The 26,931-nt window shown below is 40.8% G+C and overlaps 1 protein-coding gene across 2 annotated transcripts in view; it reads left to right on the forward strand.

Annotated features, from left to right (window-relative positions):
* LOC122809409 (zinc finger protein 708-like) overlaps nt 1–25,002 on the forward strand; it is a 191,731-nt gene extending 166,729 nt beyond the window's left edge. For both annotated transcript variants that reach the window (XM_044080885.1, XM_044080893.1), the window contains exon 2: nt 22,050–25,002. In XM_044080885.1, the coding sequence (XP_043936820.1) occupies nt 22,135–24,081 (1,947 nt within the window). In that variant the 5' untranslated portion in view covers nt 22,050–22,134 and the 3' untranslated portion in view covers nt 24,082–25,002. The remainder of the gene's footprint in view (nt 1–22,049) is intronic.
* The last annotated feature ends 1,929 nt before the right edge of the window (nt 25,003–26,931 follow it).

Below are 26,931 nucleotides of genomic sequence, written 5' to 3' on the forward strand. Positions count from 1 at the left end.
ACCATAGACACGATTTAAAACTCAGTGCCAATAAATGTATAATAGTACCCTTTGGGAGGTCAGTTATCCTAGGAAACTACATCATTGATAGCACACCCCTAAGAGTAGACAAAGTAGTCAGGGATTTAGGGATATATGTATACAGTAACCTGGCTTTCGACCAACATGTGTCTAAGGCAGTAAGGAAATCATTCTGTGTTGCTCGTCTTATAATCAAGGCTATAGCATCTCAGTCCAAGGATGTCATTGTTCCACTGTACTCAGCCCTAATCATTAAGTAGCTCACCAAGCATATGCACCAGTTGGAACCTCCTCAGAGGTTCCTCACAAAAAGAACACAGGGCATTAACAGCATGTCCTTTGTGGATTGCCATAAAGCTGTATCCCTATACTCCATCTCCTACAAACTGTTTAGTAGTGATCTATGTCTGGCATACAAGACATCTCAGAATCCCACTCTGATGGACCTCTTGCATATCTGCAAAACAAATGGCATCAGAACTATCCGATGTAGGGACTTAAACCTTGCTTGTGACACAATAGGACATGTTGGAGGGAGAGGTATATGTCTCAGAAAATGCCCCTTCTCTGGAACAGGCTTCACATTCATGTGAAGCAAAGTTCTTCCTGACCCTATTCAAGCATAATATTGATCAGTGGATGGAAAATTAAAAAAATTACTCCTGGTCTGTCAGGATAGAGGCAACCTGTAAATGTTTGACCACGCATGTCCTAACTTACACATACTCCGAAAAATGACCTTTAGGGCACCAAATCTGTTGGATACATTTGGGATGCATGGCCAGGGTAAAAAAGGCCCTTGTAGTTGTTAGCCTGGTATATACTTATGAACCTATGGTTAGGTTATATGTTGGGCTTGTACCTTGCTTGTTTGGTTTTCAGGTTGTGTTCACATCTCTGACAGTTAATATGTTTTAGGGATTTTATAGTTAAACTGGTAAAGAATATGCTTCTGTTTTGCCTTGGTACATTCAGAGGAAATAGATACGTAGTCTATAAACAGATGGTTGTCTTGGCTTCATTTGCTGGATTTACCTAGTCATGGGGAAAAGAAGCTTTGACACTGGAGTTAAAAATAATTGTTTCCAGAACATGGAGGCTTGTGGCTTGAGTGATTAAGCAGTTTGCTTTCTTTGGGGAATGGATGTTGATATCATGGAGGTCATTAAAGTGTTTTTGTTCATCACACTTGCATGCTATCTTACATAGGTTCTGTTAGGCAACTGCATAGACTGTCTTACAGACAGCAACAGAACAGATGGTAATAAGGATGTTGGAGTGGAGTCACAAACAGTAACAACAAAATCTATGTTAGAATGTGCGCAGTTAACGAGCTACTTCCTTTATGACAGGATTTGATTCCCTTCACTTCCATTTACCTGCAGTGTGACTCTGAAGAAGTCATTTAACCAAGCACTGCTCCTGACAAAAAACTCCTAAACAAAAAACTCAGAGGGCAACTCTTGTATACCAAAGTCAATCATGAGGTAAAAATAGCCCCCAAGATATTCTAGAATTTTAAATTCTTGGACTCCTTTTTGTTTTTTGGACCCCTGTTTATTTGGTTTATATGTAAGCTGAGTGACAGAACAAACACCTACAGGTCGTTCAGTATACAGATGACATAGCCCTATTTTTCACAGCTAAACACCACTATCTTAGCCACAAAACAATTTCAAAAAGGCTTCCTCATACTAGAGAAATGGTTGCTAGACACCCACTTAATATTAAGTGCTAATAAAAGCAGTTTCATTCTGTTATGTTGTAATCACTACAGAACTTTACAATTTCCTGAACTTCAAATTCTTACAGGATCAGACAATAAAATACACTATGCACTTACTTTAAAATACATTGGGATGCTGTTTTAATATTACCCCTACACAACATTCAGCTCTGTCTTCATATGCTTATACAATGGTATACTGATTTAATGCAAGAAAAAAAATGAGCTTATTGTACTGTGTTGTTTACTGAGCTATATAAACCACTGATTGAACAATTAATGTTTTACAATGTGGCAGAAATTGCTCCACTAAACTTAATTGATAATCACTTTGTCCTTTTTTGTAGCTGTATATATGTGTACCAAGTTAGATTAATTACTGACAAATAGCTTTAATTTTTTATGTTGTGTATTTTATACCTTGTGATAGAGTTTTTCTTCCTGGGCATCCACTGAAAATCAGCTACAACCCATATGGACAGTTGTCACCATCATCAACCTACTTTTTCCCATTTTATTTATTGTGTGGGGTTATCATGTCAACTGTTGCCATCTCTCTGTATTCAGTGTCACTCTCCTATCTTCTTCAACCCTCATGCCTAATTGTTTCAGGTCTTCTCTCACTCACAGTCCATCTACCTCTTTGCTGGGTGCCTTTGTTTCCTCTAATCATCTTCCTTTCTGTCCTAAATCTTCTTCATCAGATTGTCTTCTGATTTTCTGCACATGTACCCAAAACACTATAATCTGTTCTCTTTGATCTTTTCTGCAATTGAAGCTACTTTAGCATCTTCTCTTTTGTCCTTATTTCTTCATCTGTCCACCGATGTGCATCCTACTACCCATCTCAGGCACTTCGTCTCCGTCACCTTTAGCTTCCTCAACTGTTCTGCCTTTACTGCCCAGGTTTCTGTACCTTACAGTGGTACTGGTAACACCATTGCTTTGTACACCTTACTTTTCAGCTGCTTTGGCATACTTATGCACTACCCCTGACACTCTGTGCCAGTTGGCTGCAAGCCCCTCTGATTGTAGCTCTGACTCCCTCATTCTGACTTCCCTTCTTCTCAGCCACCCCTTACAGATACTTGTTAACATCTTCTACTATTTTTCCTTCTATTTCAATTTTCAGCTTCTTCTGATTTCCCTCATCTGCTGCCATCAACATGTCCATACTTAGTTTCATCCCATATGCCTTCAGTTTTGCATTCTATTCCCCTATCCTTTTCTGAAGTTCTTGCTCAGAATCTGAGTGTAATGCCACATTATATCTGCATACAGCAACTTTGTTAATCTATCCTCTCCGACCTGTTTGCAAATGCAGTCCATCACCAGTATGATTAGCAGTGGGCTCAGAGCTGAACCCTGGTGCGCTCCTTCTCCCACTGGGAACCCCTCTGTGAGACCAAACACTGTTTGTACTTGAGTCATTGGGTCCTTGTCCATAGCTTTCACTAATTCTACCATTGTTTCTGGGACTTGAACCACTGCAGAACTGCCCAAATCAGCCTTCTTGGAACCTTGTCATATGCTTTCTCCAAGTCTTGGAATGTCTAGTTGGACTCTTTCCTCATCTTCCTCATCTCTAGCTTCTTCTCAACTATCTGTCTCACTGCAAACATTGCATCAGTTGTGCTGCATCCTGATTTGAATCTGAACTGCTCATCTCCCATCTTACTTTCTACTGCTCTGTGTATCTGCTTATCAGTTAGACTCTCCAAAACTTTCATGCAATGTGACAGGAGTTTGATATGTCTGTACTTCCCACAGTTGTGAATGTCCCCTTTGGTCTTGAATACCGGCACTGGTAGACTTATTCTCCAGTCATCTGGGATATGCCTTTCTCTCCACAATGGTATGAGTACCCTTGGGAGTAATTTCTCCCCTATCACCCCCAACATATTTATCATATCTGTTGCGGCCTCATCTGGGCCTGCTGCTTTCCTTGACTTCATCTTCCTTAGTGCTGGTCTTACTTCTTCTGTGGTGGGCTCATCCTCTTCTCTCATTATAGGTTGTGTCTGGGGCAGTACAGCCTCTGTGGGGTTTTCTTCATTTATAAGCTGCTGGAAGTACTCCTTCCATATGCCTTTGATGTCCTGTGCACTGGTGAGCAGGTTGTTACTGGCATCTCTTATGGAGGGTGTCTGGCTATATTCTTTATCTTTTTGTCTTTGCCTTGCAACCTATAGTTTCTTTTAGCATCTACTGACTCAGTTTCCAGAAGCTGGTAGAGTGCATCTGATGCATTGTTCTTTGGTATTGCAACTCCTTTCTTAGCCTCTTTGTTAACCAACCAGTATTCCTTCCTAACCTGGTCTTTCTATTTCCCACTTTTTCCTGCACTCCTCCTCCTTTTGATGACTTCCTGGACTTCTGCGTTCCTCTACCAGCTTTCCTTATGTATCTTATTTCCATATCATTAACTTCCAGGTATTCAGTCTGGTCTCTGTTGACCTTAGAGAATTCTCTGACCAGTGCTTACAGCTGATTGTGGCAACCAGTGGTTTATGCGGTGGGCTGACCATTTCAGTGGAGATGACTTTGCAATCACTGATTTTGCCACACTCTTCTTTCCTTACTAAGACAAAGTCTACCTGAGTTACACGTTGGACACTCTTGGATGTGATCTGGTGACTGTCTCTTACTAAACCATGTGTTGGTTACTATCAAGTCATTTACCAGCCAGAAATCTAGAATGGCCTCTCCTTCTTTATTCCCGTTGCCCCACCCATGTGGACCCAAGCAGCACTCATATTCTCTTCTGTCTGTCCAGATATGTACATGTAGGTCACCTATTGTTAACCACCAATTTATGTTGTCCTGCTTTATCTAGTAGGTTCTGCAACTGCAGTCTGAGTGCACTCTTTTCTTCACTATCACCACCCTGCTGTGAGTCATATGAATACTGCCCTATCTTTACATTGGAGTCTGAGTGCCATGAGTGTATGACTGCTTGAAAATAGACAAACATACTTGGGGAAAAACACTAAGGAAACTCACTCAACTGGCAAGAATAACAATTTATTGAAGCGCTTTTCATCACTCTTAATTGAGAGACTTCTTCAGATAAAAAAGACAGTTAATTCTACAATTTAAATAGTCTGCTAGTGCAATCATGTGATTCATGAAACCATATGACTAGTAACCCCATACAAATCACATGACAACAGCCTTCTCATGAATATGCAAAACCCAAAACTTGTCTTTCTACACATATTTTATAAAATTCTTCTTTCTTTAGCCTCAATTACTAATTTTAAGTAAATTCTACATTAATAATTTCCTAAAAGTTTTTATATACAACACTATAAAACAATAAAATGAAAAGTAAACATAACAAATATGTAAAAAATCTAAGTATTGTTCCAAGAAACAATGCAGATATAACCATACAGGGAATAAATCTTATATCAAACCAATACTTAAAAAAACTATTGAAAGAATGAATAACTTTTAATGCCACGTTGGCTTATAACACACTTATCTCTCCAGACTTTTCAACTTCAACACACATAGTATAGAATAAACTTCATTCAGGCCAGGAAATTGGCAAGCGTTTGTTCGCAATTGCCACCTGAGCTCCAATCTTTCTAAAAGAAGTGATTAGGGGCCTCCACCCCCATATGAGGTAATGCAATCAATAGCTCTAAATTTAAAACTGTGATCAGGGTAAGTTCCAATGTGACGGACTAAAGCACTTTCTTTTTTTAATCTATTAATGTAGTAAATGTGCTCATATATTCGTTCTTTTAACCTACAATCGGTTTTCCCTATATAAAAGTCCAGACACTGTTGGCACTGTGCCACATAAACCACTCCTTTGCTCTGACAATTCAGCTTAAATTGAGTCAAATATTTTTGCCTTCTAAGTATAAAACATTGACCAATGTCCATATACTTACAGTAATTACACGTTACATTTGGTCATACCCTTCTGCATACTAGAGCCCCTGGGCTTCTTTCAGAGGGTCGATAATCTTTCTACAAGGATTAATTCAATAACTAATAATGGAAAATTGAACCAGAGCTTAGCATCTGTATCTCCAACAGTGGATGCACCTGGGATAGCCTTCTCGTGTGGTTCTTGCAGTGATACGAGCCCTACTCATGAACTTCCGGTTTCGTCTACATTAAGGAATTCAAACTCGAACCTCTCCAGGTCTGTGACGGAACCAAATCTAGGAGTGGGCAGTGGCAGCCTTTCTACTAATGGTATTTTACCCTCAAGGCTTATTGGGGCTCCTAATCTCAACTCATGGTTATCAACACCACTTGGTTTTCAGGATAACAACAATGATGACCAATGGGAGCAACCGGCTGGAGGGTGTGTAGACATTTCTTTGCTTTTACAACAGTTTGACTAAAGGTTAGTAAAATACAAAAAATTACAATTGGAAATGAGTTATTTTAAGGAATGCATCGGTGAGGGTATTGTGCCGAAAGGTTTGAGAGGATGGCAATACCCCACCGGTCTTGTGGATGGTTCAGACTTTCATAAAGACTCAGTCAAACGTTTTAATAGACATGTAATGGAATTGTTGGAACTAATGTGTGTGCATTATCAAAAATCAGCTGACACATTAGTAAAAAAAGCTACGGACGTGGACAATAATATCAAAGCAGACGCGGATTTCCAGCATTACCACTTTGAATATGAAAGAATTTACATAAGCATTGATCAATATATTTTAAAACTGAAATCTATAAAAATTAAAAAATTAAACAGAGATTGGCACACATATAAAATAGGCGTGGCTTACCCTAAACCACCTCCCTCTCAAGTTAATGATTTTCATAGAAAGAATGAGATCAATGAGGGCTCACATGACAATTTTGATCCTGTACGAACACACGCCAATGAGGGTTCGAACGTAGAGCAAAATACACCAACAGATAGAAGAAGTGAACGTATTGCTAACAATAGAGCAACACAAAGTAATCTGGACAACCATGAGGCGATTGGGCAAAATGCAGCAAATTTTCAGAGCAGGGCTCTGAACCATCCTCCACGACGCCCAGGAGGAGGGAGAGACTATCAGTACAACAACAACAACAACAACAAAAAGAACAACTGGAACAGGTGGAGGTGATGAATAGCCTGAAGGTATACTCAGTGAATGTTTGTAATATAGTTTTTAACTCTGACCAAGACTTTAAGATTTATAATTATACTACATTAGAAATTGAACAGAAACATGCAGATTTGTTAGCAAAAGGACAGAGTTTGTACCATCTTGTAAAGCAGATATAGCAAATGTTCTTGTAGATTTAAGACTTTTTGTGAGAAAATTGAACCTTAGGGTGTTATTTGGTCAGGACAATAATGACATCAATACTTTTAAAATAGCAAGTACATTTTATCCACCTTTACACCCTGTTTTGAATTTTTTTGAACAAATGTGTGAATTGGATTTACGGAATGCTTTAGAACAGGATACTAGGTCTATACCTTATGTGTTTAATGTTAGCAGTGAAGAAAAATTGTTGTTGGAAGGATTAAAACAAGCAATGATACGAGTGGTGCAGCCAGATAAGGGGGGAGGTTTGGCTATAATGTACAATGATGAATATATTAGTAGGATGGAAAAAGTCCTAAATAGAGATACTTATGTTGAAGTATCTAAGTCTGAGGTTAACAGTGCTTATTCTAGAATTCGTTCATTGTTGAATGATTTATCGATGCTAGAATTGACATGGATCTGTATAATTATCTATGCCAGCCCCCCGGATTCCTATATTTTTTTGGAATCCCTAAAGTCCACAAAAATATTAATGACCCCCTATGAGACCATTATTGGATGCAAGAGACAGCATCACTTATTCTCTAGCTAAGGTTATTAACCATACCCTAAAGAAATATGTAGTCCAGGAGAGTCAAATTTGCAAAGACTCTTGGACGTTTCTTTCAAATATTAATGCATTGGAGTTTCAACCGAACTATAATTTTACAACAGTTGATGTAAAGGATTTGTATTCCTCGATACTCCATTTGGAGGGAGTTGAGTGGGTCAGTTATATGATGTGTAGTAAAGGTGCTTCATTAACTGAAATCTCACTTATCGAGGAACTAATTGGTATTGTCCTGTCTCTAAACTTTCTAACCTTCAACAATTGATATTATCTACAAAATGTCGGTGTGGCAATGGGCTCGCCTTGTGGAGCCAGCCTAGCTAATCTAGTGATGGCTTCCTGGGAGCAGCACTTTATCAAGAATAATCCACAGATTGCCAACCAAATAATTTATTATACACGGTTTTTGGATGATATCTTTATGATTTTTGATGGTGATGAAAGGGATGCTGCTGATGTGTTATTGTATTTTAATAGTACTACACAATTCTTTACATTTACATCAAATTTTAACACCAACCAAATAGCTTACCTGGATGTTGATTTAAGGAAGGACATTGTAAACAACTGTTACAGTGCTAAAATATTTTGAAAAGATACATATTCTAATGCATTCCTCCATTTTAGTAGTTGTCATCCCTTACATCAAAAACTATCAGTTGTTAAGGGACAGCTTGTAAGGGCTGCCCATATGGTAACCAAAGATGTGGAAATTTTTATAGAATGTAACAACTTAAGAGAGATGTTCAAGAAAAGATGTTACCCGGGCACACTGATTAATGATTTAATTTGTGAAGTCCAAAATAAAAGATCTATTTTGCACATTAAGGATATGTCTGTAGTTGATAATGAACTGGAACTTATCAATGTGGTTCAGATGAATGTGCACAGTACATGTGCACTAATTACTCGATATAGCATCAACGCTCCAGTCATTTATTCCATCATTAATAAGAATTGGTCATTGATTGTGAATGATACAATGTTAAGACAAAAATTTCAGGAACCACAGAGAATAATTTCATAACGAGGGCAGAATTTAAAAAGCTTATTACAAAAGAAGCCCAGGGGCTCTAGTATGCAGAAGGGTATGTCCAAATGTAATATGTGTAATTACTGTAAGTATATGGACATTGGTCAATGTTTTACACTTAGAGGGCAAAAATATTTGACTCAATTTAAGCTGAATTGTCACAGCAAAGCAGTGGTATATGTGGCACAGTGCCAACAGTGCCCGACCTTTTATATAGGGAAAACCGATCGTAGGTTAACAGAACAACTATATGAGCACGTTTACTACATTAGTAGATTAAAAAAAGAAAGTGATTTAGCCCTTCACATTGGAACTTATCCTGATCATAGTTTTAAATTTAAAGCTAATGATTGCATTACCTGAGATGGGAGAGGAGGCCCCCAATCACTTCTTTTAGAAAGATTGGAGCTCATTTGGCAGTTGCAAACAAACGCTTGCCAAATTCCTGGCCTGAATGAAGTTTATTCTATACTATGTGTGTTGAAGTTGAAAAGTCTGGAGAGATAAGTGTGTTATAACCAAAGTGGCATTAAACGTTATTCATTCTTTCAATAGTTTTTTAAGTATTGGTTTGATATAAGATTTATTCCCTGTATGGTTATATCTGCATTGTTTCTTGGAACAATACTTAGATTTTTGAGGCTAAAGAGAGAAGAATTTTATGAAATATGTGTAGAAAGACAAGATTTTAGGTTTTGCATATTCATGAGAAGGTTGTTGTCATGTGGTTTGTGTGGGGTTACTAGTCATATGGTTTTATGAATCACATGATTGCACTAGCAGACTATTTAAATTGTAGAATTAACTGTCTTTTTTTTCTGAAGAAGTCTCTCAATTAAGAGTGACAAAAAACGCTTCAATAAATTGATTATTCTTGCCAGTTGAGTGAGTTTCCTTAGTGTTTTTTTCCCAAGTTTGCCATGAATCTATCACTAATCCTGATGATATTCCTCACTGCCTGCTGAAATCTATCCCTCGCCACAATTCCCACATGATTTCTAGGGTGTCCTCCTCCTGACTAGTAGATTCTGAATCCCAAGCCAAGTGGCTTTGCTTCTGTGCCCTTCCATTTTGTCTCCTGGATATGTAGGATGTCCAGCCTTCTCCTCAACATTGTGTCATCCACTTCCAAAATCTGTACTGTCAGTGAACCTACACTGAATGTAGAAATTATACGGTGCAGTGGTACAGCGGTTTGCGTTGTCGCCTCACAGCAAGAGGTTCTCCGGTTTGATTCTTGGTTGGGGTGTCTTCTGTGGGTAGTCTGCATGTCCTCCCTGTGTTCATGTGGGTTTCCTCTGGGTGCCCTGGTTTCCTCTCACGTTACAAAGACATGCTTCTGGAGCATTTTTCTGTAGGCCTCTGCTGAAAATTGGCTTGTTCCATGTCGGACTTTCATGGTAAACAAATATTAAAGAAATAAATAAAATTCTTAGTTCATGTTTGGCAGGTTGATTGGTTTTGCACCCAGCTTTTGCTCAACAGAGCTAGCCCAGATAACCCAAGCTGAGCAACTGGACAATGGCCAGCCACTAGCTTATTGACCCAGGGCTGCTGGGCTTTATGGCAGGCACAAACTGGCCATAAACCCCCTTCACCATTAGCATGGGTCCCTGGCATAGGTCAGAGTATGCCGGGTTCTCAACCCGCTTATCACAAATACCCATACCCATTTGGTGACATTAATCAACATAGCTGAACCATATTTTTACATCATGAAGTGGCTAGCCCTGCCAAAGTTGGACAATGTGATAATCAGAATATGCATAAGAAAATAAAATTATGAGACAGTCAACCTCACAATGCAGGATGAATTTACCAGTGTTCTGGTAACTTAGCTTCCATTCTTAGATTTTGGATAACATAGTAAAAGCTATATGTGATGATTCATACACTGCTTAAAATTGTATAAGACTAGGCTTCTAATTGTCCCTATGATTGCTTGCCTAGTATGTACCTGTGTTCCTATGTAAAAGGATTGCTCAGCATGAGTGTGATGCTGTTGGTAGCTTCCATGACATACTACCTTCTTATGCTTTTGTGAACATAACACCCCCATTAGTATAACTGGCAGTGAATTAATCCACTTTATTGTGCCATGACAAAAAAGGGCAACATTGATTATCAACAGACAAGTTAAAAACATGTTCATGTTGTGGCTTAACGGTCTTGATCACTGTATTGCTAACATATGAGGTGACAATGCTGGAAACAGATTGTGCCAGAGATATTTCATATGAGTAAGGTGATAGTAAGTTGTAAAGTTTAACAACTAGATTGTCTCACGTAAGTAGAAGAATCCAGAAGACTTTCTGTAGTTAATGATAGAAATTATGTGGCAGTACAAGCAGTAAGACGGCAACAGCAAAGTAGTGCTGGGGCGTAAGAACATAATGTGTACATTTGACTTATGTGTGCATGTGTGTGTGTGTGTGTGCAGTTGCAGTAAATATCCCCAGACTTACTAATATAATCTGATGTTGTCCATTTCGTTATTCCTCACCACTGGGTCCTTGGATCCGAACCAGCCATTTCAAAAGACAGGTGCTACTAATCTCATGCTCCTCCCACTCCAGTAATGCCCTGCATCTCCCCCAACTCCTCAGATCTCTTTTACTGCCTTCCTGGATAGATGTGATTGCACTGATCTCGAGCTACTTCTCCAGATAACGGTTAATTTTCCGTATCTATTTGCTACTTTTTTGTCCTTATTTCTACTTAGTCTGTTATAATCATTTTCTAGTCCCCCTTCCCATTCTTCAGAGTTCATTGGGTGTTAGGGTTGTGTTTTCTCTACTTCCATCGCTTTTCCCTCTCGTATGGCCGTAGGCCTGCACCCCTTCCTGCTCGCTAACTTTTCCTTTCCTATATAAAAAAGAATAATAATAAAACTGTCCCAGTATTTTTAGTTGTTTACTACTGTTGTGTGTGTGGTTTTGCTGTTCTGCTGTGTCTGTGTGCGCTATGGTGTGCTAGTGGTGGACAAGCCCACCGGTTTTAAAAGGTGCATCTCTTGAGAGCACAAAATTATGCATTCAGACTCTCATAACAAGTGCATGAACTGCTTTGGTGCTGCTCATTTGGAGCAGGAATGTAAAGTGTGTGCAGCCTTTAACCCTCATGATTTAGTGGATCACCACAATAATTTAATTTTGAAAGGACGTTTACCTTCATCTAGCTAAGATTTTTCGAAGGCTGGAGTCTCAATGGAACCTGAGAAACAGGCCCCTCCAGCCTACTTAGGGGCTTCTACTCCAGTTATGGAGAATAAGAAAAAATTGATGGCTCTGTTACCATCGGATCTGAGGAAGGCCAGGTCTCCTTTGGATCAGAGGATTACATAGGAGCCTACGTTATTTACTACTGATGTTACTCCATCTTGGATCCGATCTACTTCAGATCCGATAACCACAGGTCCTAGTGTGTCTTTGGATTCATCTGAGGTTATTTTCATTTGGAGTTTGCCTTCTCCAAACAGGTCTTCTTTGGGTTCGAAGGTTTTGGATTTGAGGTCTCAAAGCTATGCACCGAGATGAGAAAAATCAGTGTCCCCTGCAGGTTCTAGCCACTCTTCAGTATCTTTTAGGTCCTCTAGGCTTTCCCACTCCAATATGGACAAGATGACGTGCAGCTTACTAAATGCTCAGATTGAGATGGGGCTTTTACCCTCTCTGTCCCATCTTGGATCTGTGAGACCCCTGTCACCATTTCTTGTGATTCCTCATCTGATCTGACAGTCGGCTTCAGAACTCCAGAATCCAGATATACCCCGAGAGAGAGACATCATCGGAGCTGGGGATAGTGCTTTCCCTGACTCTGGCAGTGTCCCAGACCAGCTCAGCTCCAATACTTTTGGATCAGAGTGGGTCCTGGACCTGAGACATCAATGCTGGCTTTGGGAAAAGGGGGTTGATTCGGCTCCAACCTGGTTGGTTCTGTCTCTACCACTTGGGGCTTCGGTCCTTGACAGTTCAGGTCTGAAGGCTGCAAATCTGGAGTAGTGTCTTTCTTTTCTCCTCCTGCTTCACCTTTGAGGAGACAGGAGAATGGATCTCCTGGTTTGTTGACTTTCCAGGTGGCTCTAGACCCAGAGATGCATCTCCTGTTCCTCCAGAACCTATGCAGTCCTCAACTGGTCCAAGCCTTGGTCCCATTCATCCTGCCCATGGTCAGCCCTTCCAGGAAGCCCTCCAGCCTCCAACTGTGTCAGGGGCCCCTTCCTCTTCTGAGTCCTCCCCAACTCTCCCATGGAGGAGGTGCATCAGAAGAGGACATGCAAGAGAAAGCACGTACATTCCCCTTTAGAGTCTTTGACAGAGGACACCAATCTCAATGAGGGAGAAGGATCCCCTCGATTTCCACCTGATGATATCTCCTTCGGAGATATCCTGGAGATCCTGAAGGGAAAGGGTGGATGGTCTGCCTAGCCCCCTTCTTCTGAGGAACCTGTTTTTCTGGAGGCATTCGGGATGGGCCTATCTACATCTTGGTTGTCCCCACCAGTGGACAAGCTTATTGATTTGGTCTCCCACTGGGCTTGGAAGGAACCTGATGCCGTAGAGCCTATCCCGAAGTTTGCTGTCAATGTTTTGAGCCTCCCATCGGATCATCCCCACTTGACTAAAGGCATTCTGGTTGATGCCATTAGTAGTGTCAGTGGCTACAAAGAAGATGGTAGTGGAGCAGAACTCCTCTGTCCATCCCCCAACAAGGAGTTCCAGGCCTTGGACAGACTTGAGAAGCGTGTATATGCCTTAACAACTTTTTTGCTAAGAGAGCTAAACTATTTGGCACACTTTACATGTCTTCAAAGATATCTAGTCAAGGAGGTCACCAGTTCTCTGTCTGAGTGCATGTTGGAGGAGCACTTTAGTAAGGTCTCTCCCCAGTTGTTGACTCTTGCGTCTTTGGCTAACTCATCGATGAGATTGATTTGCAATGCTGCGGAAGGTACCTCTTGAGCAGCTGGATCAGGCATAGCCCTAAGGAGACATGCCTAGTTGAGACTTTGTGGAACCCTTTAAGGCATCTTTTACCAGTGCCCCTTTCGATGGGTCTTCATTATTTGGACCATTGGTAAAGGATACACTTACCTGCAGTGAGCAAGAGGGCAGGATTCTGCTGTAGGGATCAGATGTTCTCCCTCTTCGAGGCCTTTTCAAGGAACCAGCATAGTGGAAAGAAAATATGGTTCAAAAAGTCTCAGGACTATTTCCCGGAATGAAACAAAGAACGTCGCTGGACACTGCTCTTCCTTAGTAAAACGTTTATTCAGTAGAAACAGAATCAATAAAAGTGGTAAGCGCTTTCGGGACTACTCCCTTCCTCAGACAAAATTATACATACAAACAATACTCTATTTAAAAAACATCTCATCCAATAAAATTCAAGTAAAACTTCAATAAAAGACCCGCCTATTCTGAAGTGTGGGTCTTATTGGTACTGCTTCATCCAAGCCAGGTGCTCTTGTAGCCATTAATTCAACAATCCACTTTGAGTCTGATAATTCAGTTTTATGCTTCAAATCACCCCCCCTATTGGTGAGCCTGATGTTAACAACAGCCCTGAACAAAAAAAAAAAAAAACTATGAGTGGGAAACTCTTCTATATGCCTACTAAGTGCATTGTGTGGATCTTTATTTCTAATGCTTGACATATGTTGAAAGATTCTAGTTTTAAACATTTGATTCATCTTTCCCACATAAAAACTAGGGCAGTGTTGACATTCTGCCAGGTAAACCAAATCAGTGGTATGGCACGTTGCCTTACCTTTTAAAATAAACTGCCTACCTGTTATAGGGTGAATGAATACTGAATTCTTGTTGTTAATATGGCCACAAGCTTTACATCTCCTACAGGGTACTGTCCCTGCCGAAATTAGGGAAACTGATCCATTATTAATGGGTTTTTCACCACATAGTATATCTTTAAGGTTTTTATTCCTTCTATACCTAAAACAGGGTCCATGTCCTACTACATTATTCAAATTCACATCACTGGTCAAAATATTCCAGTTTTTCCGGACAATGTGACATATGTCCCCTATATTACTGCTATATGTGAATGACACCTGTGGTCCCTTGAAAGCTCTAGTCCTATCCCTTACCTCACTTTCTACTGTACCCGTGCGTTTTAACCAGGGTCGATATTTGTTACCCCTGTGACCCTTACTGTCATTAATAACTTTATTAACCTTCTCGCTCTGATACCCCCTATCTTGCAGGCATCCTTTAAGTGTCACTATCTCCTTCTCAAAATCCTCATCTTCTAAACAGATCCTGGAGATCCTACTAACCTGTCCTTGTACTATGTTAGAGTACGTATACCGTGGATGCATGCTATCATATGGGAGTAAACTATTTTTCCAGCATGCCTTTCTATACAACTTAGATTTAAAACCCTCCCCTCCTTGTATTATACTCACATCCAAAAAGTCTATGCATTCAGTGGAGGCTTTCATAGTGAACCTAAAGAATGTGGTCGTGGAATGTAAATAGTCTACAAATTGTTGCAATGTATCTAACCCCCCATCCCATAAAATAAAAACGTCATCCACGAAACGTACATACATTTTCAAATAACTTTGCCAAGTTTCACTATTCAGTACAAATACTTTCTCCCATTGTGATAGTACAAGGTTAGCATATGTATTGGCACAGGGGGTGCCCATCGCCACCCCCTGTGCCTGTCTGTACATAGAATCACCCCCTATAAAGACATTATTTTCCAACACTAAACCTAACAATGTTTTCACTAAACTAATCTTTTCATTTGTTGCCCCTGATTCCAACAATAAGGTGCCTACCATCTCTATGCCATAACCATTATCTATGACTGTAAATAAATTGTTAACATCTAATGTTACCATCAACAATTTAGTGTTGTTGAGTATGCCTCTCTCAATATTACCTAGTTTTCTCAAAAAGTCTCCCGTGTCCTTCAATATATTGTCCACACTATCTACATAAGGTCTAAGATAATGTTCCACCCATATCGAAATGTTCTCAATCACCCACCCCCTCCCCGAAACTATCGGTCTAAGGGGTGGGTTCTCCAGTGATTTGTGTATCTTTGGGATGTTTTTTAAATAGAGTATTGTTTGTATGTATAATTTTGTCTGAGGAAGGGAGTAGTCCCGAAAGCGCTTACCACTTTTATTGATTCTGTTTGTACTGAATAAACGTTTTAATAAGGAAGAGCAGTGTCCAGCGACGTTCTTTGTTTCATTTTGGCTTCATATCATAAGCTGGACTTTGGTGCAGTACCTAACTTCTTTGTGCAATATTTCCCGGAATGTCATGATGAATTCTCATCCAGAGGCAGAAAACAAGGGTTCAATGGAAGACACCACCTGAGGGGCAGAGGGGGTCCACAGAATCAGAGCTTCAGAGAACCTTTCTCTGACAGGTCCTATCAGTGTTCCTGAAGTGCTGCCTGACTGTCCTACTCTGAAGGCAGTTGGGGGCAGATTGTTATTGCACCTAGATGCCTGGACAAAGCTAACAAACAATATTGGGTGCTAAACATAATTCCAAGATGTTTTTACATCCTCCTACCTCCGGGAAAGAAGCTCCCCGATGTTCCACCCATTCAGAGGGAGTATGCTATGAGCAAAGTTTTAAAACTTCTAGAAAAAAGAGTCATCCATCCGGTTCCAACCAAACAAGGATGCGGAACTTATTCATTCTTCTTTTTGGTGCCACAAAAGATGGGACCTGTGGCCTATATTGAACCTGAACAATCTAAGTTTGTTTGTTAAGAAGTCAAAGTTTCATATGGTTATGGTTTAGTCCCTTCTGCCATTACTATGCAAGGATGATTGTATGTGCTCAGGTGACCTCCAGGATGCTTATTACCATATAAAGATCAACAGGTGCTCCAGGAGACGTTTGTGCTTCCGGGTTGGAGACAATCATTATCAATTCAAAGCACTGCCCTTTGAACTCACCACAGCCCCGATGATGTTTACCAAATGCATGTCGGTAGTGACAGCTCACCTGAGACTGCAGGGATTCCAGGTGTTTCCATACTTAGACGATTGGCTCCTGACGGCAGTCAAGACATCAACTGGAAATGGAAACACAGTACCTCTTGCATGCCTTCCATCAGCTGGGGATCACAATAAATCTGGCAAAATTGAATTTGATGCCTGCACAGATGATAGAGTTCATAGGAATCCAACTGAACACTGTCACGCAAATAGCACACCTACAGTTGCAGTGGGCATCATCTCTGAGACAACAAGCTTAACTTCTACTGGATATGTCCCTTTCCCCCAGAAAGACTTATTGTAAGAGCTCTAGGTTCCATGTTGGCTGGAATACTTCTAGTACCCTTAAGAAGGTTCTATATGTGAGTACTTCAATGGACACTAACCACTGAGACTAACTGCTTGGTCTATCCACTTCCAATGATTTTAAGAAAGTCCAGGCTAGCCTCTTCTGTCTGAGACATTATTCTTGCTTCTCAAAAACCTGCTACCAAAAAGGCTTACAATAGTAAATGGAAAAGGTTCTCAGTGTGGCATGGAATCAGAATATTGACCCTTTCTCAGCTGCCGTTTCAACCATCCTGCTTTTCCTAAGTTCTCTATTTCCTGAGGGGAAATAGTTTTTCTACAATTAAATTACTGTTGGCAGCGATTGCTAATTTTCACATCATGGTTGATTCAGTTTCATTAGCTTCCATTTCAACATCTAGGTTATGCAAGGCCTTCATGAAAGGAATATTTCTTCTTAGGCCACCTATAAAAGATCCTTCTCCTTCTTGGGATCTGAATCTGATTCTACAAGGTCTTACTCAGAGACCAGTGGTTAGCGTTGTGCCCTCACAGCAACAGGTTCACCAGTTCGATTCTCAGCTGGGGTGCCTTCTGTGCAGAATCTGCATGTCCTTTTTGTGGTTGTGTGGGTTTCCTCCAGGTGCTCCAGTTTTCTCCCACATTCCAAAGACATGCAGTAAGTGGATTGGACACTCTAAATTGGCCATAGGTGCGAGTGTGAGTGAGTGGTACGGATGAATTACCATGGCAGGGCTAGCCACCTGGTGATGTAAACCTTGGCTTGAGATGATTGTCACAAGTGACACCCCAACCCCATGTGCAAAATGGGAAAAAAGGGGGTTGAGCATGGATGGATAGGTTACTCAGAGACCCTTCAAGCCAGCTGATTCCTGGGACATGAAGTTTTTAACCTGGAAACCAGTTTTCTTGTGACCATTACTTCAGCCAAGAGGGTTTCAGAACTGCAGGTTATCTAAACCGCCACATATTTACTTGGGATGACATGATCGACAGACCACAATGCTTTGCCAGAGATGGCCTGCACCTGTTGCCCCTCGGATTCAGGTTACCTGCTAAGGCTCTTGCCACCCCTATAGTGCCTTTTTTAGGCAAAGTTCAAAGGACAAAACCACCACCATAACAGGTACAAGCATGCAAAATCTGAAGATAATGCTATTCAATGCTAGAAGTCTAAACCTCAAAATGCACTCTCTCAAGGCACTCCTAAAAATGGAGAACATCGATATCTGTGCAGTGACTGAGACCTGGTTCAAGGCTCCAGAGAGCACCCCTGCAATACCAGGCTACAACTCTTACCACACTTTTCGGCCACCAAACCAGGACCAAAACACTAAAGGTGAAAGAGTGTCAATATTCACCAAGGATATTCACACCACCAGGCTAGTTGCCCAACACAATGCTTCTGAAATTCCCCAGGTGCAACTAACACTAGGTAAGACTGCAATCCAAATTGTAGCTTGCTACAGATCCCCCACCATACCCCAAGATTCTCACTACACCTTTCTAAACACACTGGAAAATATTAAGATAGAACCAAACACCCTAATACTGGGAGATTTTAACTACCCTGCCATTAACTGGGAAAACTACTCATCTACCAACATCTTTGCCCAACGGTTCTTGGAATTCATAAATTCCAACGCCCTGGATCAACTAATCCATAGTCCCACCAGGGGCTCCAGTATCCTAGACCTGGTCATTACCAACATGGGAAATCGATGCTCCACACCTATGGTCACCCCCTCATTAGTCAGGTCTGACCATAAGCTAATCACCCTTAACATCCACATCCCACCCCCACCCCCCAGTAAGGAAACCTCCATAAAAAACTTCTCCAAAGCCGACTTCATGCTACTCAAGCCAGAAGTGACAAACTTCATGACACCCATGCAGACTGGAACTGAAAGGTCAACTGCTGAATCCTACACTAAGGTACTGTACAACCACATCCACTCATACATGAATCATGCCATCCCAAGTAGAACCAACATGCTCTCATCCAAAAAAAGGAAGCCAATCTGGTGGTCCCCTGCCATAAACAAACTTTACAACAAAAGGAAGAAACTTTTGCAGAAAAGAGGAAAATCCTAGGATGCAAAAAACTCCCTTACCAGCCTCAGTAAGAAACTGAGATCCCTCATAAAATCCTCCAAAGCTAGTTATGAAAATAAAATTGCCAAATATTCCAAAGACAACCACAAGGCATTCTATAACTATGTCAAGAATCTAAATGACAATGCTCAGATCTGCTCTGAGCTAAAACAGAATGGCATTAAATATACTGATCCCAAGGATATTGCCAATATCCTGGCAGATCGATTCAGTGTCAACTTCACCTCCCTATCACCCCCTAAATGGCCCATCTCAATACCAGACGATTGCCAAATTCCGGTAATAACGGCCACACAGGTAAAAAAGCACTCTCCAAAGCTAAGAATACAGCATCCATAGGACCAGATGACATCCCGGGCTGTGAACTACATGTACTACAATATGAACTGGCACCTCACCTAAGTGTCATGTTTAATCATAGCCTCACCTCAGGTTTCATGCCTGTTGAGTGGCACAGAGCTACAGTTATCCCACTCCACATGGGGGGATCCACCTTGGATCCTGGAAACTACCATCCCTTCAGTCTGACTAGCCTTATCTGCAAGGTCATGGAGCGTATTATCATGGAACTTATAAACAAAGACATTGGCAACCTTCAAACATTGGACCCCACCCAGTTTGGGTTTTTGAAGGGCCGATCTTGTCTCCTGAACCTGATTGACTTCTTCAAATCAGTCTCCAGAGCCATGGACAAGGGTAAGGTGGTCCACACAGCCTATCCAGACCTTGCCAAGGCCTTTGACACCATCCCCCACTCTGGAATCATAGATAAACTTTCTAAGCTAGGCATTAATCCCTACGTCACCCAATGGGTTGCTAACTGGCTTACTGATAGAACCCAGACTGTAAAAGTAGCCGACTCCAAATCCAGCTCCAGACAAGTGACTAGTGGAGTACCTCAGGGTTCAGTCCTGGGACCGCTCTTGTTTGGCATCTACTTCTCTGAAGTACAGGCCTACACTAAGGGACTCTGGCTAACAAAGTTCGCAGATGACTGCAAACTGGGAGCCATTACTGAATCCCCAAATGATGTGGATACTCTACAAAAGGGCCTTACAGAAACAGATGCTTGGTGCCAGAGCCATGGGCTCAAGCTCAATGCCAAGAAATGTATAGTTATCCCCTTTGGGAAAAAACATGTACCTGTGAATTACCATATAGGTGGCAGTTCACTAAACACTGAAAGTGTGATAAGAGACTTAGGGACACAGGTGGACAGTGGTCTCACCTTTGATAGCCACATTGCCACAACAGTCAGGAAAGTCTTCTATGTGGCACACCTCATCACTAAGGGCTTTTCATCCAGAAAAACGGAGGTCATTGTCCCACTGTACTCATCCCTCATTAGACCCATTATAGAATACAACGCCCCTTTTGGTATGTACCTCTCAAGACATTTGCAACAACTGGAAAGGCCGCAGAAATACCTCACTAAAAGAATCACAGGCCTAAAGCAGATGCCCTGCTCTGACCGCCTTAAAAAGCTCCAGCTATACTCTGTTGCATATCGTCTACTCAGAGGCGATCTCTGCTCAACATACAAGGCCATGTCAAACCCAGAGCTGTTGGACATGCTACACTTAAAGAATTCCCAATCCCTCAGTGCCACATGCTCCAGGGATCTAAACCTTGTCATCACAATAAACAAAACATGCTGGAGGGATAGGTTCCTGACCCAGAGACTCTCCAGACTCTGGAATAGATTGCCCATACATGTCAAGCAGAGTGCCTCTTTGGCCCTCTTCAAAAGGAACCTTGACGATTGGATGGGAGAAAGGAAATTCACCCCGGGGATCACATCAGTCACCCTGCTAGACAGGGATCCAGGGAAGTAAATAGTGTGGGAAGAAATAGCCAGGGAATTGTTATGGCTAGGCTTGTATAGGCCCTAGGGCTGATAGCCTAGTACCAACCTATGAACCTATTTTTCAAGGATAGAGTATCTCTGAGAATGAATCTTTCCTTTATGCCTAAAGTGGCTACAGAGATGAATATAAAGCAGTCCATTTATCTTGTGGTTTTCTTCCCAATTACTCCAGTAAGGGTGAATATAGGCTTCACCTCCTTGATGTTCATAGACAGTTGCATTTCTACCTGCACAGGACAAAGAAATTTAGGAAGTCTGAGCAGCTATTTGTCTCTGTTTCACTTAATTGGTTAGGCCAAGCAGTGTCAAAAGTAACTTTAGCTAAATAGATCACCAGTTGTATCCCCATCATTTACTCCTTGAAGGGACTGCAATTGTCCCATCTACCAAAGGCCCACTCTACCAGATCCTTGTCTACTTCTTGGGCTTTGCGGTAGAATGTCTGTTGATGACATATGGACTGTGGCAATCTGGTCCAAGTCACATACCTTTGTTTCACATTATAAACTGGCTATAATTTCCAGAAATAGAGCATCATTTGGCTCCACAGTCCTCAGGTGTATTCTTCCATAGGGGCCACCTGGGGTAATTATGTAGCTGGGGACTCTGACCCGGTGGTGAGGAATAATGACATGGACATCATCAGATTTAGGAGTTATGTACTTACTGTAACTTGGTATCTGTGTTGTCGTATTTCTTTATTCCTCACATCCCACCTGTCCTTCTCCCTTCCAGGAAGTCTAGAGGTTTGTAGGAGAGTTCAGAGTTTTCATGAGCTCCAGCTGAGATTATGGGGGCAGTTGTTGTTCATATTTGTTGTAGTTATACCTTTGCTTCACCCTTTTCTGCGGCAATGAACTTGATCTGAGGAGTTGGGGGAGATGCAGGGCATTATGCAAGTGGGAGGAGCTTGAGATTAGTAGCATGTGTCTTTTGGAAATCCTGGTTTGGATCCAATATCTGATCCAAGGACCCAGTGGTGAAGAATAATAAAACAGGACAACACAGATGCCAAGTTATGGTAAGTGCATAGCTCCTCATTTTCTTCTACATGTACCAATCTTACTCGCAGAGGTCTTATTTCCTATGAATTGTGCAAGATGTTAATGTGATTTTTTTTTTCCTTTCTTTACAGTACTCTTGTTGACAAAAGATAGCAAGGAAATAATACTGCTGGCTAGAGCACAGTCCTGTGCAGTACTATTGCTCTGACTGAAGTCATGAAAAAGTCTAATGAAGTCATTAGAGGGGGAAGAAAAAGAAAGGATGGCACTGAATATCTTCTTATTGGCAAAGATGGCATGCCGTATACCTTTCTGGAGGCTGATGAAAAAAAGCCCACCAAGCCAGTGAAACAACCAGTACGGGTCACACCACCAAGGGCTGCAAAGTTACGGAATCTTCCTTCTCCCAAGACCAGTCAGGAGAACATTTACCGGTGTAGTGAATGTGAAGCTTGTTTTGAAGCATCCAATGAACTTCTGCAGCATTATCTTTTGCATGTTAAAGAGAAGCCCTGTGAATGTGACTACTGTGGAAAGTCCTTCAACTGTTCTTCCAGCCTGATGCGCCACAGGATGATTCACACAGGTAAAAGACTGCACAAATGCTCTCTTTGCCAGAAAGGGTTCAGAAGCACAGGGGAGCTTGTTCGTCATCAATCTGTGCATACAGGAGAAAAGCCATATACATGTGGAATCTGCTATGTGAAGTTTACACTGAAGAAGAACTTGAAAAGGCATCAGCGAAAGCAACATGATGGACAAGACTCTGTCTCAAAACCACTCAGCAGTGAAAGCACATTCCAAGGTCAGTCCTCTCAGCATGTCTCTGAGGTGGAGGTTGTGCTTGAAGATGACGATTGCAGCCCACTCACAGAGGAATCTGTGGAAGAGGAAGAAGTAGAAGAAGACAAAGATGAAGAGGAAGCTGAAGATGAGGATAGCCAAATACAAGTCTGCAGAATTAAAGAGGAGCATTTTTCTGACCTTTCCAGTGAAGTACCTACATCAGATTGGAGCCAGCAGAAGCTGTCAGAATCCAGAAACCTTTTGAGGAGCACTCATTCTGGTATGCAGTTTGACCAGGAGAACATGGAAGATAATGAAGTAGTCAATAATAGTATTTCCCATGGAGATATCAAATTTCAGTGCTTGGCCTGCAAAAAGTTGTTTCTGACACAGGATGTGTTACAGACACATCAGTGCATTCCTCCAGAAGCTTATGGAAATGACAGCTTCATCACTTATTGCACCTCCAGCCTTCGGGGACCCCAGGTGAATGATGGAGGCATGTATTTAAATTGCTCCACTTGTGGCAACACTTTTAGGTGGTCATCTACTTTACAGCAACATCTAAGTGTGCATCCGAAAGAGTGGCCCTTGAAATGTGGAGATTGCCAAAACAGGTACCGGCAAGTTTCCAGTCTTAGACCACATCACGCAAGTGGCAGGTTATTCCTGTGCAGTATCTGTCAAAACACATTTGAAGACTCAAATGCATTAGCAGCTCATCAGAAAGTCCACTACAGAGAGCAAACATATCAGTGTGGAATTTGCCAGGAAAGGTTTTCAGAACTGCTTTCTCTACAGAAACACCAGGAAATGCACAATGACGAAATACCAACTGAGCAAGGTATCTTCCAGATATCTAGTAAAGAACAAGCACAGCAGATGTTAGCAAACATACATCACAATTTTGATGAGGGCAGTTCATCAGGAAGGGAGGATCTTCACCACTGGATTCCACCAGAGGTCACTGATAGCTTTCAATCTGGTAAGAAACTGCACAAGACAATCTCCAGCCTTACAGTACATTACCTTGAGCACACAAAACACAAGCCATTCAAATGCCCAGTTTGTGGTGAGACATTCAAAAAATCTTCATACCTTGAACAGCACAAACTTGTCCATACTAGCATGCGTCCCTTTAACTGTGTCATTTGTCAGAAGGGCTTTCGCAACAGGTGTGACTTGCAGCGGCACCATCTGGTCCATACAGGTGAAAAGCCCTTTCAGTGTCCAGTATGCCTTATCAGGTTCACACAAAAAAGCCATCTACAGCGACACAGGAGAAAACAGCATGGTCATATGCCAGCATGCTATGATGTTATAATGGACATCAAAGGCCAGCATGCTACCTCCTCCTCCTCCTCCTCCTCCTCTTAAAGAGACAGACGTTACCAGGTTTAATGCAAGCGCAGCAGGGAGAGTATCCTAATACCGTTAAACAGGACAAATGCTTACATGTGAAAAGTCTGTGTCTTGCTTTTAAAAGACGACTTTAATCATATCTACCAAGAATCTTCACTGGAAACAAAAGTTTGGTCTTTATGAGTGATCTTTCACTTATCTTTCAAAGTACTTAGTTGGTTAACTGTAAGTAACACATTCCATTCTGCAACCAGCATAATTTGACCTTAGTTGGTCAATAAAGATTATGAATCCCTTATTACTAATATGTGGTCTAGAAACTAATTTATATTTGCTGTCTACGCATCATTTTTCAGTATTTTGACAGAAGTCATGAGTTTACAACTGTTTACCTTTGTTACAAGTCTTCTCTATGCTATATATGTAACTACTCTATCTTTGTCTCTGTATGGTATGGCAGTTGACCATTTTTGCATCTGTCCATTTAGGGAATGAATTCCTAAAGTGGTATGGATGTGAGTGCACTGTTATATCTGTCTGTTCAGAGAATGAATTTCTAAAGTGGTACAGCTGAGATTCCATTGTTGTTAAATGACCTGTGGGAACTTTTTAATAATTTACATTCAATGGCTTAAATATCAAGGACTCACAAGACTTGACTCCAAGAATATGCAACAAGCCTACTCTGTGATGGAATGATTTTTAAATCATTGTGTGCACCTAAAAAATGATGTACCTATTCAGAATTGTAGCATACATGTTGACTTTATGGGATTACACTATAACAATGTAAACATGATACAGTTAAAAAAAAACTAAAAGTTTACAACAACTTTAAAAGTTGGCACAATTTAAGTTCTGCCGTTATGTTTTAACACTCAAGTACATATTGATGTTACTCAGTTCCATTGAGATAAAGAGAGATTATTGAGCCATGCTGTTGTTTAATTTATTTGTTTTTGTTTGCTTATTTGTTTTTCTTTTACACAACTGTTTTGGTCCCCATGCATTTCCTTCAGACTGTTTTATGCATCATCAAGTCCCCATATGTAGTCTTCTTTCTGTATTGCTAACAGAGACTGACATGGCTTTGGCACTGAAACAATTAGCCTTATTTTACGAGGAGTGCTGCAGTTGTCCAATTCTTCTCTGTTTTCAGCTGTCAATCATTCGCCATCAAGCACTGCTGAAAAAGGTCTGGTTACACTCTAACCTGACATGTCTTAGTGGATATAGCACTTTTCCTGATCTACTACAAAGGCGTAAGCCTGGGAGAACACCGAACATGTTCTTTTTTTAACAGCTGTATTAAATTATCTGTTATGACACAGGCACACATACATTAAAAGAAAAGAAAACAAATTACATAGTTTCCCATTTACATACATTATATATTACATATGTTTTCTTTAACTATGTTTCAGTCCAGAATTGCATAAATTACTCAGTTCCTGCCTTCCCTTAACCCCCTCCTACTGAACATTATTCTTCATATATTGTTCCCAAAACATCCATTTATTTCTATGTAATTTGCTCCTTCCATTTACTAAAGATACCTCTTCTAGTTACTTTATCTCTTTTACAATATTCAGTACTTCAAATGATGTTTATTTAGATTTTGATTTATATTTTCTAGTAATAGATTTTTTTGGCAGGTAACAGAATTAAACTTAAAAAGGCCTTAATATGTCAATGCAGTTCAGATCCTGTGTCTCACCTCAAAATAATAATTTCCTTAGATACAGACATTTGCTCCCCCAGTATTTCTGACACACTAGTCTGCAGGAACATTTTAAAATCTGCCATTTCATTAATTACACCCCCAAAAAGCATGTGTCCAGTTACTTCTTTCTTCCACATCACACCTCCAACATTTGCTATCTACCTGAGGAAAAATACTTTGAAGTCTGCTTGGGGTATAAAAAAACGGGCATACTTTGGTTAAATGAAAATGCACTTACCTGACCTTCAGGTATGTGAGATGACTTCAGCGAACACTTAATCTACAGAACTAATGAATCAACGATATTTTGCACAGGGAAACTAACCACTTGGCCGCCATGGTGAACTTTGTCCTGTTTCGCAGTGTAGTGCCATTTTGGAGTTGGTGTATTTAGTTAGAGGGGCTGTGCACTTGCAAGAATTTAATTTGCATTTTTTTTAATGTGTTCTGTGGCCAAGCGATTGGCTTCCTTGTACAAAATATCAGTGATTTGTTAGTTTGGTAGATTGTGTTCGCTGAAGTCGTCTCGTGTTTTTGAATTTCAGGTAAGTGTAATTTTGGTTAACCAAAGCAGACCCATAAAAATACTCATTCAAAAACTTCCAAGCAAAAATTGTAAACCTTTTGGACTTTCTTGCATACTTAGGAATCATACATATGTCCTCCCATTGTTCCCTTGTAAATTTCTTTTCCAGTCTCTCTTCCCAATCTTTTCTAACCCCCTCTGATTGACTCTTAGTTATTAAGCAATATTTTATATGGCCTACTAATTATCCCTTTTTGACAGCAGATTCTGTTCTAGATTCAACTAAGAACTGAATCAGAACAAGTTTTTCACTTTGGACCCCCCCCATCCCTTTTCTCTTTGCCTATATTCTGGCATTAATTCCTGTTAGGGAAGATAGCCTCTAACCTGCAGTCTGAACATCTTCTTGGCCTTATCCCACTCTATTGCATTCTCCTTTCTAGTTATTTGCTCCCAGTACCTTGGTTTCTTTGCTAGCTTTCTCCAATAAATTCCAACCCCTATTGGTCTATTTTCTGTACCCCTATTTGCAGTAATCCCTACTGACAAAATCTGCTTTCTCCATTCCAGTGTTGGCTTAGTTCTTCAAATATTTTCAGAAAATGTATGAATATAA

The sequence above is a fragment of the Protopterus annectens genome, chromosome 1.part1 (genome assembly GCF_019279795.1).
Source record: "Protopterus annectens isolate FY-2018-M chromosome 1.part1, PAN1.0, whole genome shotgun sequence".
NCBI classification, from domain to species: domain Eukaryota; kingdom Metazoa; phylum Chordata; order Ceratodontiformes; family Protopteridae; genus Protopterus; species Protopterus annectens.